The sequence below is a fragment of the Hypanus sabinus genome, chromosome 14 (genome assembly GCF_030144855.1).
Source record: "Hypanus sabinus isolate sHypSab1 chromosome 14, sHypSab1.hap1, whole genome shotgun sequence".
Taxonomy (NCBI): Eukaryota; Metazoa; Chordata; class Chondrichthyes; order Myliobatiformes; family Dasyatidae; genus Hypanus; species Hypanus sabinus.
Window position 1 is genome coordinate 92,065,315 of NC_082719.1, and position 16,436 is coordinate 92,081,750.

The 16,436-nt window shown below is 40.2% G+C and overlaps 1 protein-coding gene across 2 annotated transcripts in view; it reads right to left on the reverse strand.

The window, feature by feature from the left end:
* LOC132404987 (ankycorbin-like) overlaps positions 1-16,436 on the reverse strand; it is a 207,860-nt gene that overhangs the window by 19,834 nt on the left and 171,590 nt on the right. The window contains exons 10-15 of one of the 2 annotated variants that reach the window (XM_059989644.1): positions 13,962-13,990; positions 7,768-7,854; positions 7,465-7,557; positions 5,412-5,519; positions 4,327-4,393; positions 1,863-1,981 (exon numbers count right to left, since the gene is read on the reverse strand). In XM_059989644.1, coding sequence (XP_059845627.1) covers positions 1,863-1,981; positions 4,327-4,393; positions 5,412-5,519; positions 7,465-7,557; positions 7,768-7,854; positions 13,962-13,990 — 503 coding nt within the window. The remainder of the gene's footprint in view (positions 1-1,862; positions 1,982-4,326; positions 4,394-5,411; positions 5,520-7,464; positions 7,558-7,767; positions 7,855-13,961; positions 13,991-16,436) is intronic. The other variant, XM_059989645.1, reaches the window with a different exon arrangement.

Here is a 16,436-nt window from a genome sequence, read left to right on the forward strand (position 1 = left end):
AAGCTGGAGGAATAACACCTTATATTCTTTCTGGGTAGCTTCCAACCTGATGACAAGAACATAGTTTTCCTCGAACTTTCAGTAATGCCTCCCCCCAACCTACACTGCTCCCCATCCCCTTTTCCCTCTCTCACCTCATCTCCTTGCCTGCCCATCGCCTCCTTCTGGTGCTCCTTCCCCCTTTTCTTTCTTCCATGGCCTTCTGTCCTCTCTTATCAGATTCCCCCTTCTCCAGCCCTGTATCTCTTTCACTAATCAACATCCCAGCTCTTTACTTGACCCCCTCCCCCTCTTGGTTTCACCTATCACCCAGTGTTTCTCTCTCTCCTTCCCCACCTTTTAAACCTACTCATCTTTTTTCCCTCCAGTCTTGCCGAACGGTCTTGGCCTGGAACATCAACTGTTCTTTTTTTCCATAGATGCTGCCTGCCTTTCTGAATTCCTCAAGCATTTTGTATGCGTTGCCTTGGATTTCCAGCATCTGAAGATTTTCTCTTGTTTGTGCTTAAATGTGAGTCTGTAGGTTGTGGGACCAGTACAGTGATGGGGCAAATGAAGTTGAGTGAAATCTTCCCCTCTGGTTCAGCAGCCTGATGGTTGAGGAGTGATAATTGCTCCTGAACCTGGTGGTGTGAGACCTGAGGCTCCCGTACTTCTTCCTGATGCCAGCAGTGAGAAGAGAGCGTGATCTGGGTGATAGGGGTTTCCTGATTGCGGATGCTGCCTTACTGTGGATGTGCTCAATGGTGGAGAGGGCTTTACCCATGATGGACTGGGCCATATCCACTACTTTTCGTAGGATTTTCTGTTCAAGGGCATTGGTGTTTCCATACCAGGCTGTGATGCAGCCTGTCAATATACTCTCCACCACACATTATTTTCTACCAGTAGTGCGAGCACTCGAGTCGAGCACGATGTTGTCCTAAGGGGCTGTCTATCGGTTGTTCCTCAGGTGGCCGTCGAGCACTATATGAATATTCCAAATTCCCCTGAACATACCAGAAATCTATCGAGATATGTTTTGAATGAACACAAAGACCAAGTCTCCATAGACTTCAAGGAGAGAATTTTAAAGTTCCACTATGTACTGGACTGAACAAGTTTCTCCCCATCTGAAACCTAAACTCTATCCCTTTTCCTAGTCTGCACAGCCATAGGAAACAACACCTCTGCATCTGCCTGTCCAGTCCTCTAAGAATTTAGTATGCTTTGATGAGATCTCTTCTCTCTTCTAAATTCTAGAAAATATAGTTCCAGTTTACTTAATCTCACCTTACATGGATCATACCTCCCCAGAACCCGGTTTGCAAGTCTCCACTGAACTCTCATGCTCCTTAGCCTCTATTTACCACAATATTCTTGTTCTGGCCATAAACAGGACTAAGAGAGGTGTGTGCATGCAGTGCAATACACAAATTGTGAGGTTTTGCTGGCTGCTTGCTCTACAGAAACTCCTTGGCAGTAAGGGGGCTACAAAGAAAAGAGCTGTCAGGACCATCTCAACGGCTGCTGAGTGAGCCTCCAGATTACTATGGATCAAGGGGTGTGGCGGATGGACCAGAGCTGGTGGGACAAAAGCCGGGGTCTGATCAAAACCGGCTGGATCACCTGGGTGAGGCTGTCTGATGCTGTAAGACCTGAAACACCTGGTGACCCCAGGTTACCTCACTAACATGCCCCAGTGTATCCTAAAATATATCTCAACATCATGTAATATTAGAACATCACACAGATCACTTCATCATGTAAAGACAATACAAAAAAAGGCATTTTATATACTTGCTTAATAAATTTAAGATGCGTCATATTTTAAAATATGAGAAATACAGTGGAGAATATCTATAGGGAAACATCCAAAATACCTGTAGTGTGTCCCACAGCTCTTTATTTTGCACTGCTGGAGAAGCAATTTGTGACTGCAATGCCATTATCTGGTCATGTCCTTCAACACTAGATTTTAATGTTCCTTCATTTTCACTACCTAAAGGCAATTAGATTCAAAAATACACATACGTGACAATCATTTCATAAACACTTTAAAGTTAATCAAATTAAATACTTAAAAGTAATTCACACATAATAAAAGCCAAAATTCAGTTAGTAATTATAGTTTCAAGTATTTTTATGCAAATTTGTGTTCTATATTGGAAGCACAGAGAAGCTAAGAATAGCAAAACCAAAACCGAGGAACTATATTAAGACATCACCCACAAAAGTATGCTTTTAAATTGAATTAACTTAGATTAAAATAAATGAAAACATCCAAATAGAGTCAGTATTCATTTGTAAGCTGGCATGTATTGTCTATCCCTAAACATCTTTAAGGTGCCGTGAAGTCAATTTCTGAAATGACTGCCAGCTTGCGAACAGCAAGCTCTACTAAACAGCCATGTGAAAATAATGAATTTGTGACAAGGTTGAGGGCTCAACATTTGTAGGGCGCCAGATATAACTTAGCCCTTCTTCAGAGAAGTGCTGCCTTCTTCTACTTGAAGGGGTAGATGGAGCAGTTTAATGGCTTACCTGAAGAGATAGTGACCATGATAATGCAACAATCCATCAGTCTGCAGTGGAATGTCCATCCAGAATTTTATGTTCAAGGTCTTTTGAGTAAGGTTTACTTAAGCCCACAATTCCCATCGAAAGTCAAGCTAATTTTAAATTAGATGATGGATCTATGTGACCAGGGTCACATAGGACTGTAGAGGAATAGGGATCTTGGCTGAAAGGTAGCATACCAGCTTTATAAAGTGTGTGAAGTGACACATGGGCTCTTTATTGGCCAAGTCATAAAATTCTAAAGGAGGAAGGTCATCCTCAAACTGTATAAATATTTTTTCAGCTGCAGCTTGAGTTCTGTTCTGGGCATCGCATTAAAGGAATGGCAACTCTGCACGATAGAGGACGATGGTATTGAGATTCCCAAGAATGGTCCCAGAGCTGGAGAGTTATAGTTATAAGGAGGGACTGGCTTAGCTGCCGGACCCTGAATCAAGAGCTAATAAATGGCTTTAACCTAATACTCCTTTTTGAACACAAACCTTTGTGATGTAAATTTACAATTCTGTGATGAGGTTGCAAATTAATTATAGGATTAGGATTGAGACACCATTTTATGATTGGTATATTAAATATACCAATACTTCTCATACAACTGAACAAGGCCAACCAAAGGTCTAATTGAGGTCCTTAATTTTTTCCTCTTTGATTGAGATACAGCCTGAAGCAGGCCTTTTTAGCTCTTTAAACTGCACCACCCATCTTATCCCCCCCACCCCGATTTAATCCCGGCCTAATCACAGGACAATTCACAATGACCAATTAACCTACCAACTAGCATGTCTTTGGTGTGTGGAAGGAAAGCAGAGAACCCGGAGGAAACCCATGTGGTCACAGAGAGAACTTACAAACTCTTTACAGGTATTGGCGGGAATTGAACCCAGGTTACCTGTACTGTAAAGCATTGTGCTAACCACTGCACTACCTTGCCACCCTTTTTTATGAATTCTGAATCGTTTTGAGAAAGTGCAATTATTTTCAAAGCCTACTGAGCTAATATCTAGATGATAAAAATGCAGTAATTAACTGTTTTTTTTAAAAAGGTGAGAATTATCAGAATATGAAGATCATACACAAACAGTAATCAAAGCAGAATTTATCATATGTTTTCACTGGAGCTTGGAAAATCATTTGAAAAGTTAGAAGGATATCAGGAAATGCCAGGGAAGAGAGTAGTTGGCAACCCTGAGCTCACAGAAGTACAAATGGGCTGAATGATATAATAAAATTCAAGTCAATTTATAAGGCAGAAGCATTTGTATGCCTATCTTACATTCTGTTCCGCAAATACCATTCAAAATTGAAAAATGGCAAGATTCCACTATCTTTATTTCCTCCCCCATCAACATGTTCTTGAGTCCCTTGACACACAATATTTAAATGAAATACTAGGTGGATCAATCATTTGAAAAAAAGATAAACCCCTTTAAAAAAAGCTTAATAAATATGGGTTGATGGGGTTTCAGAGTTTGGCACACAGCTTGGAGGAATAGTTTCAGGGAGTTCATGCCAATGTTACCTCCGATAACTCTTAGTTTTAAATTTTTCACATAAAACCATCAAATGCTTTGCCAAAAGTAAGAGAGTCCAGCTCGACTTTTAAACCAATAACATATTTCATACTGAACTTGTAATATAGGATATGTTGACTGGAAGTTGAACAGTTGGGCTATTTAGCCTGTTTTTACAACGTAAGTGGGTTGGGAATGACACAGCACACACAAGTAATCAGGATTAACCACAAATAGGTCAATAAACTCATTTCACCTTTTGATTCCACTGGCATTTCTTCACTATTCCGACACACTTTTCTTGTGAGGTCATTCTGCTGTGCCTAAAGTGAAGGAAAAAAAGCATTAATGTAAAGGAGAATCAGTCGCAAGGCCCAACAACACTTCAGTCACATTCAGGAACCAGCAGGAAAGCCACAGAAAGTGAATGTGGAGATTGTAACATCTAATCAACTCACGTTCATTGACAGCAAGGCAAACACACTAGTCTCTTGCTATTTGCTTATTTCAATAGCTTAACCATACAACCAGCACACTAACTACATTGTTCAGAGGCTTGCCCACATCAGCTGTTACAACAAACTTAAGCTGAAGAACACGTGTCCCGTAGATCACATCCATGTCCATGCTACACTGGATGACAAATTTTTCTAAAGTGTAGATCCCTCAGAATTTTTTTGTTTTTGTTTATGATAGACCTCTTGAAGCTAAACACAAATATAATTTCAGACTACTTGTATCACATAGGAATTTGGAGAAACAAGAATTTAACTTTTGTTGAATATAATATGATGAGTCTTTTGTCAAAGGAACACTTGGAAACAGCACGAACTCCAGCTTCAACGCTGTACCACACCGCCCCTGGCACTCTGGTGGTGTGCACCGACTCCAAAGCCTCTTTCCTGGATGGCTGTAAACAGGCAATGCCACAGCTTGAGGCCTGGTCCTTGCTACAACCAAAGCCATGCAGCTCCCCTGTTGTCCGCCAATGGATCAGTGAATCAGATTTTTAGTACTCCACATTAACAATGTCAACAGAGTCTTGCAATTACAAGAAAAACAACTAAGGTGATCACTTGCTGTGAGACTGCACACCTCCTCCACGCACTAACTCCTCCATTGCCTGACGCAGGCAGCAGGACGATCTGCACTAAGTCTAGCTCCTTCAGCAACTCGCTGATGGGGTAGGCCTGCAGTACTTTAAGTTCTTAATATCCTGTGGTGTCTTGCGATTGTAAAAAATACTTTTCAAAAAATCAATAATCCCTTTGTTTAGCCAGTAGAAGCCAAGTGCACCACCAGCTTTCCAGAAGTTACCTCTGCTTCTATTTTCACAATTACCTCTTGCAAGTTTTTGTCCCGCAGTTGTTGATTTAGGTTGTGTATCACCTCCAACAGATTTGCCTTTTCTGCTTTAAGTTTTCTCATTTCATCATTTTTCTCTTCTTCCTGTGCCACAACGATATGAAAGCAAACAAAGGCAATCTCAGAAAAAAAATTGTATTTCTGTGGCATTAAATGACACTTGGAAACTTGAAAAGAATACAATCTCTTATTTCTAATGAACATCCACAATTATTCCATGCTTCATTTTCCAAGTGCTGTGAAAATTAATTTATTGCTTGGTCCCAATCACAATAAATTCATTAGTCCTTAGCTTCCAACAGACCATGTTACCTAATATAAAACAAGGCACACAAAGTGCTGGAGGAACTCAGCAGTATCTATGGAAATGAATAAACTGTCAACACTTTAGACCAAGACCCTTCTTCAAGACTGAAAAGGACGGGGGAAGTTGCCAGAATAAAAAGGTTGGGGGAAGGGAAGGAGGCTAGCTGGGTGAAGCCAGGTGGGTGGGAAAGGTCAAGGGCAGAAGAAGGAATCTGACAGGAGAGGAGTGTGGGCCATAGGAAAAAGGGAAGTAGGCAGGAAGCCGAGGGAAGTAATTGGCAGGTGAGATAATAAAGGAGAGTGGGGAATAGAGGAAGGTGGGGGTGGGGACAAAACTCGTTTACTGGAGAAATTGATATTCATGCCATCGGGTTGGAGGTTGGAGATGCTCCTCCACCCTGTGGTATAAGAGGAGGCTATGGATCGACACGTCAGAATGAGAATGGGAATCAGAATTAAAACGTTAGCCAAACATTTTAATTCCCATTCCCAAAATGCCAACTGTTTCTTCATTTCCACAGATCAGAATCAGAATCAGGTTTATTATCACCGGCATGTGACATGGAATTTATTAACTTAGCAGCAGCAGTTCAATGCAATACATAATCTAACAGAGAGAAAAATAATAATAATAAATAAAATAAAGCATGACAATAGACAAGTAAATCAATTACAGTATGTGTTTATTAAGTAGGTTAAAACGCGCAAAAATCAGAAGTACTGTGTGTATATTAAAAAAGAGTGAGGTAGTGTCCAAGGATTCAATGTCCATTTAGGAATCGGATGGAAGAGGGGAAGAAGCTGTTCCTGAATCACTGAGTCTGTGCCTTCAGGCTTCTGTACCTCTTACCTGATGGTAACAATGAGAAAAGGGCACGCTCTGGGTGCTGGAGGTCCTTAATAATGGACACTGCCTTTCTGAGACACTGCTCCCTGAAGATGTCCTGGGTACCTTGTATTTACAATCCTCTGCAGCTTCTTTCAGTCCTGTTCAGTAACAACACCCCCCTCCCCCACCACCAGAGTGATGCAGCCTGTCAGAATGCTCTCCACAGTACATCTATAGAAGTTATTGAGTGTATTTGTTGGTATTTGTTGACATACCAAATCTCTTCAAACTCCTAATGAAGTATAGTCACTGTCTTGCCCCCTTTGTAGCTGCATTGATGCGCTTGGACCCAGTTAGATCCTCAGAGATCTTGACACCCATGAACTTGAAACTTGATGCTACCTGACCTGCTGAGTTCCTCCAAAATTTTGTGTGTGTTGCTTTGAATTATCAGCATCTGGAGACTTCCTTGTGTTTATGTTGTCTATTACTTTTTGAGGACAACACTAGGTATATTTCTTTAAACTCCAGGTAAGGCATATGAATAAACTTTTGGATCTGAATCAACTACTGGAAACCTCCTTGCATTTCCATACAAATATTTTTTCCCCAAATTGTACCTGACTCCTATTCCACTAACATGATAAAAAATAGTATAATAAGATCATTTGCTGTCAGCTGAACTCAGTTAAGAACTGAAATAGCTTTAAAAATTCCCATTTTTCATAAGCATAATGCCCACAATAGTTCTTTCCTCCTCCCAACTAATACTTGGCATGGTACACTGATTATTAAGACAAAATTACAGTCCTGTAGGTCAAATCTCCACAGTCAAGTACATAGTGTTCCTCTGGATCACAGAAATAATAATACTCAGCATTAGGTAAAAAGTACCTTAATAGATGTTGCTTCCTCTTCGGATGGCTCAGGTTTTGATGAATGAGAAGTGTGGGATTCTGGCAAAGGCGCCTCACTTGACTGGAGACCCTAGGATAAAATATCACGTATTGGTAATTAAGAAACTGACTGTCCTCATCACTAATTGAAAAAAAAAACCCAAATATTTGTGTTTAGATTAAAACTATGGAAAAACCAGAGACAAGCCATTTTAATAGATTCCAAGTAAGTTGATTTGCATTTAGTAATTATTTTTATTATTAAATCAGAGGGCCATCAGTTGGATGCCCTTACTTTTACCTGTGTAACACTGGTTGGTGGTGGCGGTGCTTTTCGTTTTTTGGGAGTTCCACTTCTATCTGTATAGAATTTAATGCCAGGATCCAGCTGAAAATTTTACAGATCAGAAATGTAGAGGAATTAATTCTGTTAATAAAGATTGTGAGGGCTAAATTGAGACAGAGTTAATACATGCCTTCTTCAGGATTGTGAGCATTCGCTCAGTTGTGAGTTCATCATGCATTGGAAAAATCTAAATTTGAGAATAGGCACCAATGCAGGATTGAAATGCCTGGATTAGCTGGTATAGTACTGGCAGATTTCTGAAGGGTTAATAAACCCTTTGAACAGGATTGAAAAGGTAGAGATACACAGAAAGGCTACAGAACTCTAGTAAAGCTCCACACATCACTGCCACCAACAGGCTTCTAATTTGCAGGTGCAACTGACAGAAGCACTAAGGAGACTAACCATGAGTCGCAATGATCAAAGACTCCAAGCAAGCTGGCAGCTGGACAGATGATTCTTGGTGAGAACTTCAGCAAGAATTATCTCTACCACTGGACTTCAAGTGGACTCCAGTGGGAGAATAACTGATAGAGTCGATCTTCCATCTCTCAGCAAATCCTGGTCTTTGACAATAGACAGCTGCAAATTCCATGATTAATTGCGGTGTTGATGACCAAATGATAATCCAGACCATTGTTTGATACTACTTTTACATTTATACAAATTTCATTTAATGCTTAGTTCAATGGCCAATTTTCTTTAGAAGTAACATTGATTATAATTCACCCCAGACATTACCCCTTCAGCTCCCTTCTATTGGTTGTAGCGAAGAGTAGGCCTCAAGTGATCTGTCACCTGTTTACAGCCACCCAGGAGAGAGGCGTCGAAGTTGGTGTGGTGTGGTGCGGAATCCAAGCTGCATCCCAGTCTTCGCTCAGCAGAAGACAAGCCGTATTGTGACATTCTTGGACTTAGGGTCTTGGACCATATTTGTTTGGCGTGACTGTATTTTACTGATATCTTATATATGCCTGTTATCTTTTTTGTGCTATATGTGCCTTGTGCTGTGTGTGACTGTTGATAGTGTGTTTTGCACCTTGGCCCCGGAGTAACGCAGTTTTGTTTGGCTGTATTCACGTATGGTTGAATTGCAATTAAATTTGAACTTGAACTTGGGCATAAGCTACAAAACCATGAAAGCGTGTACTATTGGACTCAAGGATAATTTCTATCTTGCTGATATAAGAATACTGAATGGTTCTCTAATATGGTAAAATGGACTCTTGACCTCACAATCTACTTCATTATGACCTCACACCTTACTGTCTATCTCTACAGTAGCACTATTTTATTGTATGGTTTTATCTTGTACTTCAATGCAACATGATAATGATTTGATCTGCATGATGGGCATTCAAGGCTTTATTTTACTCTTCCTTGTTACATGTAACAATAATAAACCAATCAGCAATAACTTACAGTACAATGCAGCAGCAGCTAGTGCTGTGGCTTAACTCCTGCATCTCTGATGTGGATTGTATGTATTTTTCTTTTTCTCCCTGTGACTGTATGGGATTCCCCATGGTGCTTCAGCTTCCCCCAACATCCTAAAAATGCGATGTGTTGAAGATGAACTATCCCGACTGCAGGAAAACTACGGGAGAGTTGAAGGGTACAAGGAGAGGAATGAGCTCGACAACCACGGACTCAGATTCCAGCATCTGCAGTCTCGCATCTTCATGGAGTAATTAACCTTGCATGTCATAAGAAGATCTTAATAGAATAACATTACAAAACCCACTAGCTACTCTCAGAAACATGGTTCACTAGAACATCCAAGACAAGACTACTCACGAACCATCACGATGTTCGACTCCTGGAACAGCTATATTTAGCCCATCTTAACATTTGATATGACTAGTCTGCAATACTTTAACATAGTAGAAAGTCTGGATCATTGTAGATGTGACTGAATATGAGATTAAAGAATCAAAAGGATCCAAGTTTGAATCTGAATATTAGACAAAACCAGGAAAGACTGAAGTCTTCATGCACAGTAAAGTATTTCTATTTTCCATAAGCAAGCTATCGGAAAAATAATTGCTTTAAAACACTGACTTTAAATATGTATATTCACCCACTAACTTTTAGAATGGCAGGAATGATTAAAGTGATGATGTGTAATAGATGGAAATAGATAAGGAGAAAAAGGCCCATGGAGCCAAGGGTGGGAGCTAATTTACTTATTGAGATACAATGCAGGATAGGTCCTTCTGACCTTTCAAGCTGCACTGCCCTGCAACCCCTGATTTAACCCTAACCTATCCACAGGACAATTTACAATGAGCAATTAACCTAAAAACTGGTTTATCTTTGGACTGAGGGAGGAAACTGAAGCACCTGGGGAAAACCCATACATTCCATGGGGAAGACGTACAAACTCCTATGTCCCAAGCTGCAGAAAGTGTGGTGTTAACTGCTATACTACCTTGGCGCCCAAGTTAAGGGGGAAGGTTACTGGCAGAGGCTGGTAGGTGATTGGTAGAACCATCCATCACCTGCAAGCTTCAGTTTCAGCGCTCCCTTCTGCCCTACCTGTCTCCATCTGATTCCACCCATCACCTACTAGCCCCCAGCTCACCCCTCCCTCTCATCTCTATATACTGGCTTGCTTTCTCCTACACTCCATGTGTTTGATTCCACAGATATTGACAGACCTGCTGTGTCCTTCCACCGGCTTATTCCTTTGCTCCAGATTCCAGCGTCTGCTGTCTCTTGTCTCCCCATAATCATTTTATTTAACTGTAGGAAATGTATTACGTTACAAACTGGTTCATTGTCTGTGAAGTACCTTTGCATTAGCTAATTAATGAATGGCCCCGCCTTAATTCAAGCATTCTTCATTCCGTTGAATAAAAATATTTTTTCTCTCTGCCCCCTTATCCAATAGCAATTTTGAACCCAATGTCACAGAGCATGGTGGAGATTTAACTTGTTTCTGCTGAGCACCACATCAAAGCCATTCAGTCAGTGAAGAAAATGAAAATCTCTGACTTCCTCCAATGCCCAGTCTACAATTTCCAACCAGAATTCAACAAACTTAGGAAGTTTTAGAAAGGGCGCAGAGGAGATTGACCAGGATGCTTCCTGGACTAGACAGCATGTCTTATGAGGATAGGTTGAGCAAGCTTGGACTTTGGGAAGTCAAATTCTGGTAGGACATGCAGAGTTAATGGCAGAGACCATTAACGTACAGAGAGAACATGGGATGCAAGTACATAGCTCCTTGAAAAAAGTGACATATGTGGGGACAGTAGAGACAAAAGCATTTTGTATCGCTAATCCTCAGAGTATCAGGCACCGTGTATAAGAATTGGAATGACATGTTGCTGTTATCTAAAACATCGATTAGGCTGTACTGAGACTGTTGTTCAAGTTGCCACTTATAGGAAGGATACAGTAGCAACAGAACAAAAGCACATACATTTTTATCCAGTACCCTTACTTTCTGCTGCAGGATGCTGCCTTATTACAAAGTCAATGCCATTATCACAGTACATATATGTCACCACGTACCACCCTGAGACCTTTTCCTGCAGTAAGGTAACTATACCAGAATCAATGAAAGATCAAGTGGATAACCAACTGTTCAAATGCAAATATAAATAAATAGCAGTAAATGACTAGAACATGAAATAACAAGATAAAGAGTACTTAAAGTCAGATCATTGGTTGTGGAAACATCTCAAAAGATGGGGAGGAGAGTGTAGTTATCCCCTTTTGTTCAAGAGCCTGATGGCTGAGGAGTCATAACTGCTTTTGAACCTGGTGGTGCGAGTCCTGAGGCTCCTGATGGCAGCAGTGAGAAAAAGAGCACGGCCTGGGTGGTGAGGATCCCTGATGAAGGATGCTGCTTTCCTACTGACAGCATTAGTGTAAGGCTTTACCCATGATGTACTGGGCTGAATCCACTAGCTTTTGTAGGATTTTCAGTTCAACGGCACAGGTTGTTCCCATACCAGGCCATAATGCAGCCAGCCCAACATTCTGCACTAAACATCTACAGAAACTTAACAAAGGATGCTGCGGGTGAAAAATATGCAGTTTGCAGAATTCAGTCAATGGATTCATTTGTTGGAGCTGCTCATCTCCAACTCCCCAAAAAGATAGCACTAACTTCAAATTGGTATTGCATTGCTTTGCATACTTCTTGAAGTTTCAAGCACAAACTTATTCTTTTGTTAATATCTGCTTGTATCTGTAACTGATCCATATCCTGCTGTACTCTTGACATAGACTATCCACAACTCTATCAAACTTGGTATTGTCTGCAAACCTGCAAATCCACTCAGCTACATTTTCATTCAAATCATTGATATACATGATCTATGCAAAACACCACTTGTCACAGACCTCCAGCTATAATAACAGCCTTTCAATCCTGTCTTCTATGGGCAAACCAGTTCTAAATCCAAACTTGCAATTCACCTTGAGTGCCATGCATCTTCTTTGTCTGAATCAACCTATCATAAGGGGCCTTAACAAATGTCTTTCTATAACGTTCACTGCCTTACTCTAATCAAGCTTTAAGAGACATTTGGATAGGTACGTGTATGGAGAGAGGGACTTGGAAGGTTATGGGCCGAATGCAGGCAACTGGGACCAGCCAGGAGGATGCTGTGGTCAGCATAGACCAGGTGGGCTGAAGGGCCTATTTCCAAGCCGTATGACTAAAACCTGACCCAAGTTCGTAAGGTATAACCTGCTCAGCACAAAGCCATACTGACGGTCCATAAACTCACCAGCACCTCAAGTAGATGCAAAATACTCCTTGACGCTATTGTCAAAAAGAGGGAATTTATCCAAACAGTCCATGGGTACAGGTTGAAACATGGCAGCAAGGTCAGGCCCAGAGCATATCGAAGTGACAGGGTCCAGTCCTGGGTTGGGGAACAACCCGATGTTTGGACAATTTAAGTGCCAGGTCAGATTGAAAAGATTGTTGAGACCAGAGGTACAGATCAGGTCGGCTCTGCTTGCTGCTCTACGACATTCACTGGGCTCTGCGCTGATCTGAGGCTGTGGCCTGTTCCGGCTGCAGTGTCTGTGGACTCACTTTCGTTCTCAATATCATTTGCTCATTTTTATTGCTTGCACAACCTTTTCCCCGTACACACGGGTGTTTGACAGTCTTTTATTTTAATAGGATCTTTTGGGTTTTTTTGTTTTGTGGCTGCCTGTAAGGAGACAAATGTCAAGGTTGCATAATGTATACATCCTTTGATAATAAATGTACTTTGAACAATAGAAACTTAGCCTTGATCTCCTTTTGCAGCTTATGGGACCATGGCACCTGTATTACAGTTAGTGTATTTGCCATATTATATCAATGACTACTTGAACACATTTTTCAGTGCACTTCATTCGATTTTAAATACCTCATTCTGAATAATTGCAAGAACATCAAGTGTCTTACTTAAGCAGCAGTTTGGAGAAAGACACACAGATGTAGTGAACATTCAATCGTCTTAGCGGCACAATGCATTAAGGCAGTAATGGTATTTGAAGGACCAAGGTTGGCTGAACGTGAACTACTGGAATCAACAATTATTCTTTATGCTGGTAAATTAAACCTTCAATTGACTTGCACAGCTAAGTACTGAATAACTGCACTAATGGTTCTCTGGGCTTCTCAGAAGTGCCCATGCAGGGCACTTAATACAGTCGACTGAATTGAAAACTCAATCAAGCTGAGTTTTTGTGCAGACCAGAAACATCATACACTAAGCAAAAATGTATAATGAATTTAGAATAAAAGTGAACAGTTACAATTTCAGGTTTTTTTTTAGCCATCTTGAAATTTGCAAAGCTTAATTTACTGCCAGAATTACTATGTCAGATAACTATTTTTACAGCCTTGATCATCACACCCTCACTCAGCTGAAGGACACAGAATATATGAAGAATAAAACAGGAGTACAAGAAAAACGTTTTTTTTTAAAGCACATCAAAAGACGCACTAAACTAGTGTTACAAATCTAGAATTGTGATTAATATAAAAAGGGTGAGGGAGATAAATGTCAAAGCAAATAACTGATATATATTGCTGATAGGTCTGTCTTGAAATATGTGAAAACAATCATGCAGTCATTATCAGTGTCATCTTTAAATAAACTGCCATGTTACATCGAAGGTTTAAGCATTACCTGTTTGGATATTTGTGCAGATTTCATATCTGGTTAAAAAGAATCAAAAATAAAAAAAAATTAATACATTATGACAAGGTCAATACAAACTAATCATTTAGTAATGTGCTTCAAGTTTAGCAATGATGATGACTCTGAGTCACCAAATAGCATGATGTAATTACACTGGTCTTAATTTTCTACCTCAAATACTGAATGATGTTGCTAATTTTTACTTAGGTTTGCGTGACTCATTGTTACTGTGAACATGTCATATTGGTCGCCATGGAAATAAATTTGCCTACATTTCATGCATAAGTCTTATCACCATTCCATAATCCATTCAGTGATCACATTGATCAGATACTGCACTAAAACCTACCATGTTACACATAATTCCTTACGTTATTGACCTGCAGTTCATTTATTACATGTTAATTCTCATTGTTAAGTGTAGGTAACTATCACAATTAAATATATTCGTTTTTGAAAAAGTGGTTTGCGTTTATTCTAGTTACTATCTGTGAAATATTTTGTTTTAAAACTGGTTTATGTTAAAGTCAGAAAAAAGATACGCAAGGGTTCATTAAATTGTGAGTTAGTGTAAATTGTAGCCTATGCAACTTTTTGGACCTGGTCATCAGCACCAAGTTATGTATCTCTCTCAAAACACATGTATCCTATTTTTAGAGAAATTAAAGATTTAAAGTTTAGCTTTATTTTGGCACACATACATCAAAGCGTAGAGTGAAAGGCATCATTTTGCCCTGATCACTGACCATCTGGCTCTGTAAAGTGATGTGCTAACCACTACGTTACCATGCTGCCATACAGTTATGCTCAAGCAGGTTTAATATCTATTCCAAATTTGCCTAGTTGATCTTTTAAGATCTGTTGGGACAAGTGATGGCTAGGACTTAAGAGCCATGGAGTTGTACAGCGCAGAAACAGGCCCTTTGGCCCATCTCCTCCATGCTGACCAAGGTGCATATCTAAGCTAGTCCCACTGCCAGTGTTTGGTGTAGATCACTCTGAAACTTTCCTAAACTATGTACCTCTCCAAATGTCTTTTAAACATTGTAATTGTTCCTGCCTACTCAAACTAATGGAATAGGTTTGCAAATGTTACATTCCTCTTTGTGGTAGATGTTATTTGCATTTCATGTTACTTTTTCAGTTAATTATTTTCTTGCATTAGTTCTTTGGGACTACTGTACATACTGTACCAAAGAGAAATGATGTAAAAAGCATTCAAAAGGGGTAAAGTCTCAAGTTGCTTTGGCTGGAAAGAGATCAGGCAGGAATTGAAGTGCAAGCAGACACAAATCTAATCCCTCTGATCTGCTCAAGTGGGACCTTTGAAGGAAGGCAGCAAATCTGAGCCTGCCTATCCTCTCAGAGGATACCAAACCTCTGGAATTCTCTGCCTCAAAATGTTGTGGAGGCCAGGGTATTAGAGACCCTTAAAGTGGAGACATACAGTACTGTGCAAAAGTCTAAGGCACCCTAGATTTTTTTTATGTTTCAGATGGTATGGCCGCAACATTATTGAGGCTGTCTGGAACTACCCAGAGAGACAGAAGCAAAGTGCTAGAAAAATTTATTATCAGAGTACATACATGTCACTACATACAACCCTGTGATTCTTTTTCCTGTAAGCATACTTAGCAAATCTATAGAATTTGCTATTCTATAGATAGCAAATCTATAGAATTTCCTATAGATTCCTGTAAACAGGATCAATGGACAAACTGTAGAAATCTAGAAATAAAAAGATAGCAATAAATAACACACATGAAATAACAAGATAAAGAGTCCTTAAAGTGACTTGTGGGAACATCAAAGATCGAATGAGTCTAGTTATTCGTTTTGTTCAACAGCCTGATGTTTGAAGGGTAGTAATTGTTCTTGAACCTGCTCGTGCGAGTCCTGAGGGTCTTGTACCTTTTACCTGATGGCAGCAGTGAGAAAAGAGCGTGGTCTGGGTGGTGAAGATCCGTGATGATGGATGCCGCTTTTTTACGGCAATGTTTCATGTAGATGTGCTCAAAGGTTGGGAGGTTTTACCCATGATGTACTAGGCTGAACTCATTACCTTTTGTAGGATTTTCCACTCAAAGGCACTGGTGTAGCCATAGCAGGCCGCAATGTAGCCAGTCAGTACACATCTATAGATGGTTTTTGATGACATGCTGAATCTCCACAGATTCCTTAAGAATAAGAGGCACTATTGTGCTTTCTTTGCAATAATTATATGATGGGTCCAAGACAGGTCCTCAGAGAGAGTGATCCAGAGTTTTAAAGTTACTGACCCTCTCTACCTCTGAATCTCCAATGATTACTGGCTCATGGACCTCTGGTTTTCCACTCCTGAAGTCTACAATCAGTTCCTTGGTTTTAATGATGTTGAGTGAGAGGTTGTTGTTATTACACCACTCAGTCAAGTTTTCAATTTATCTCCTGATTCATCACCACCTTTGATGCAGCCCACAACAG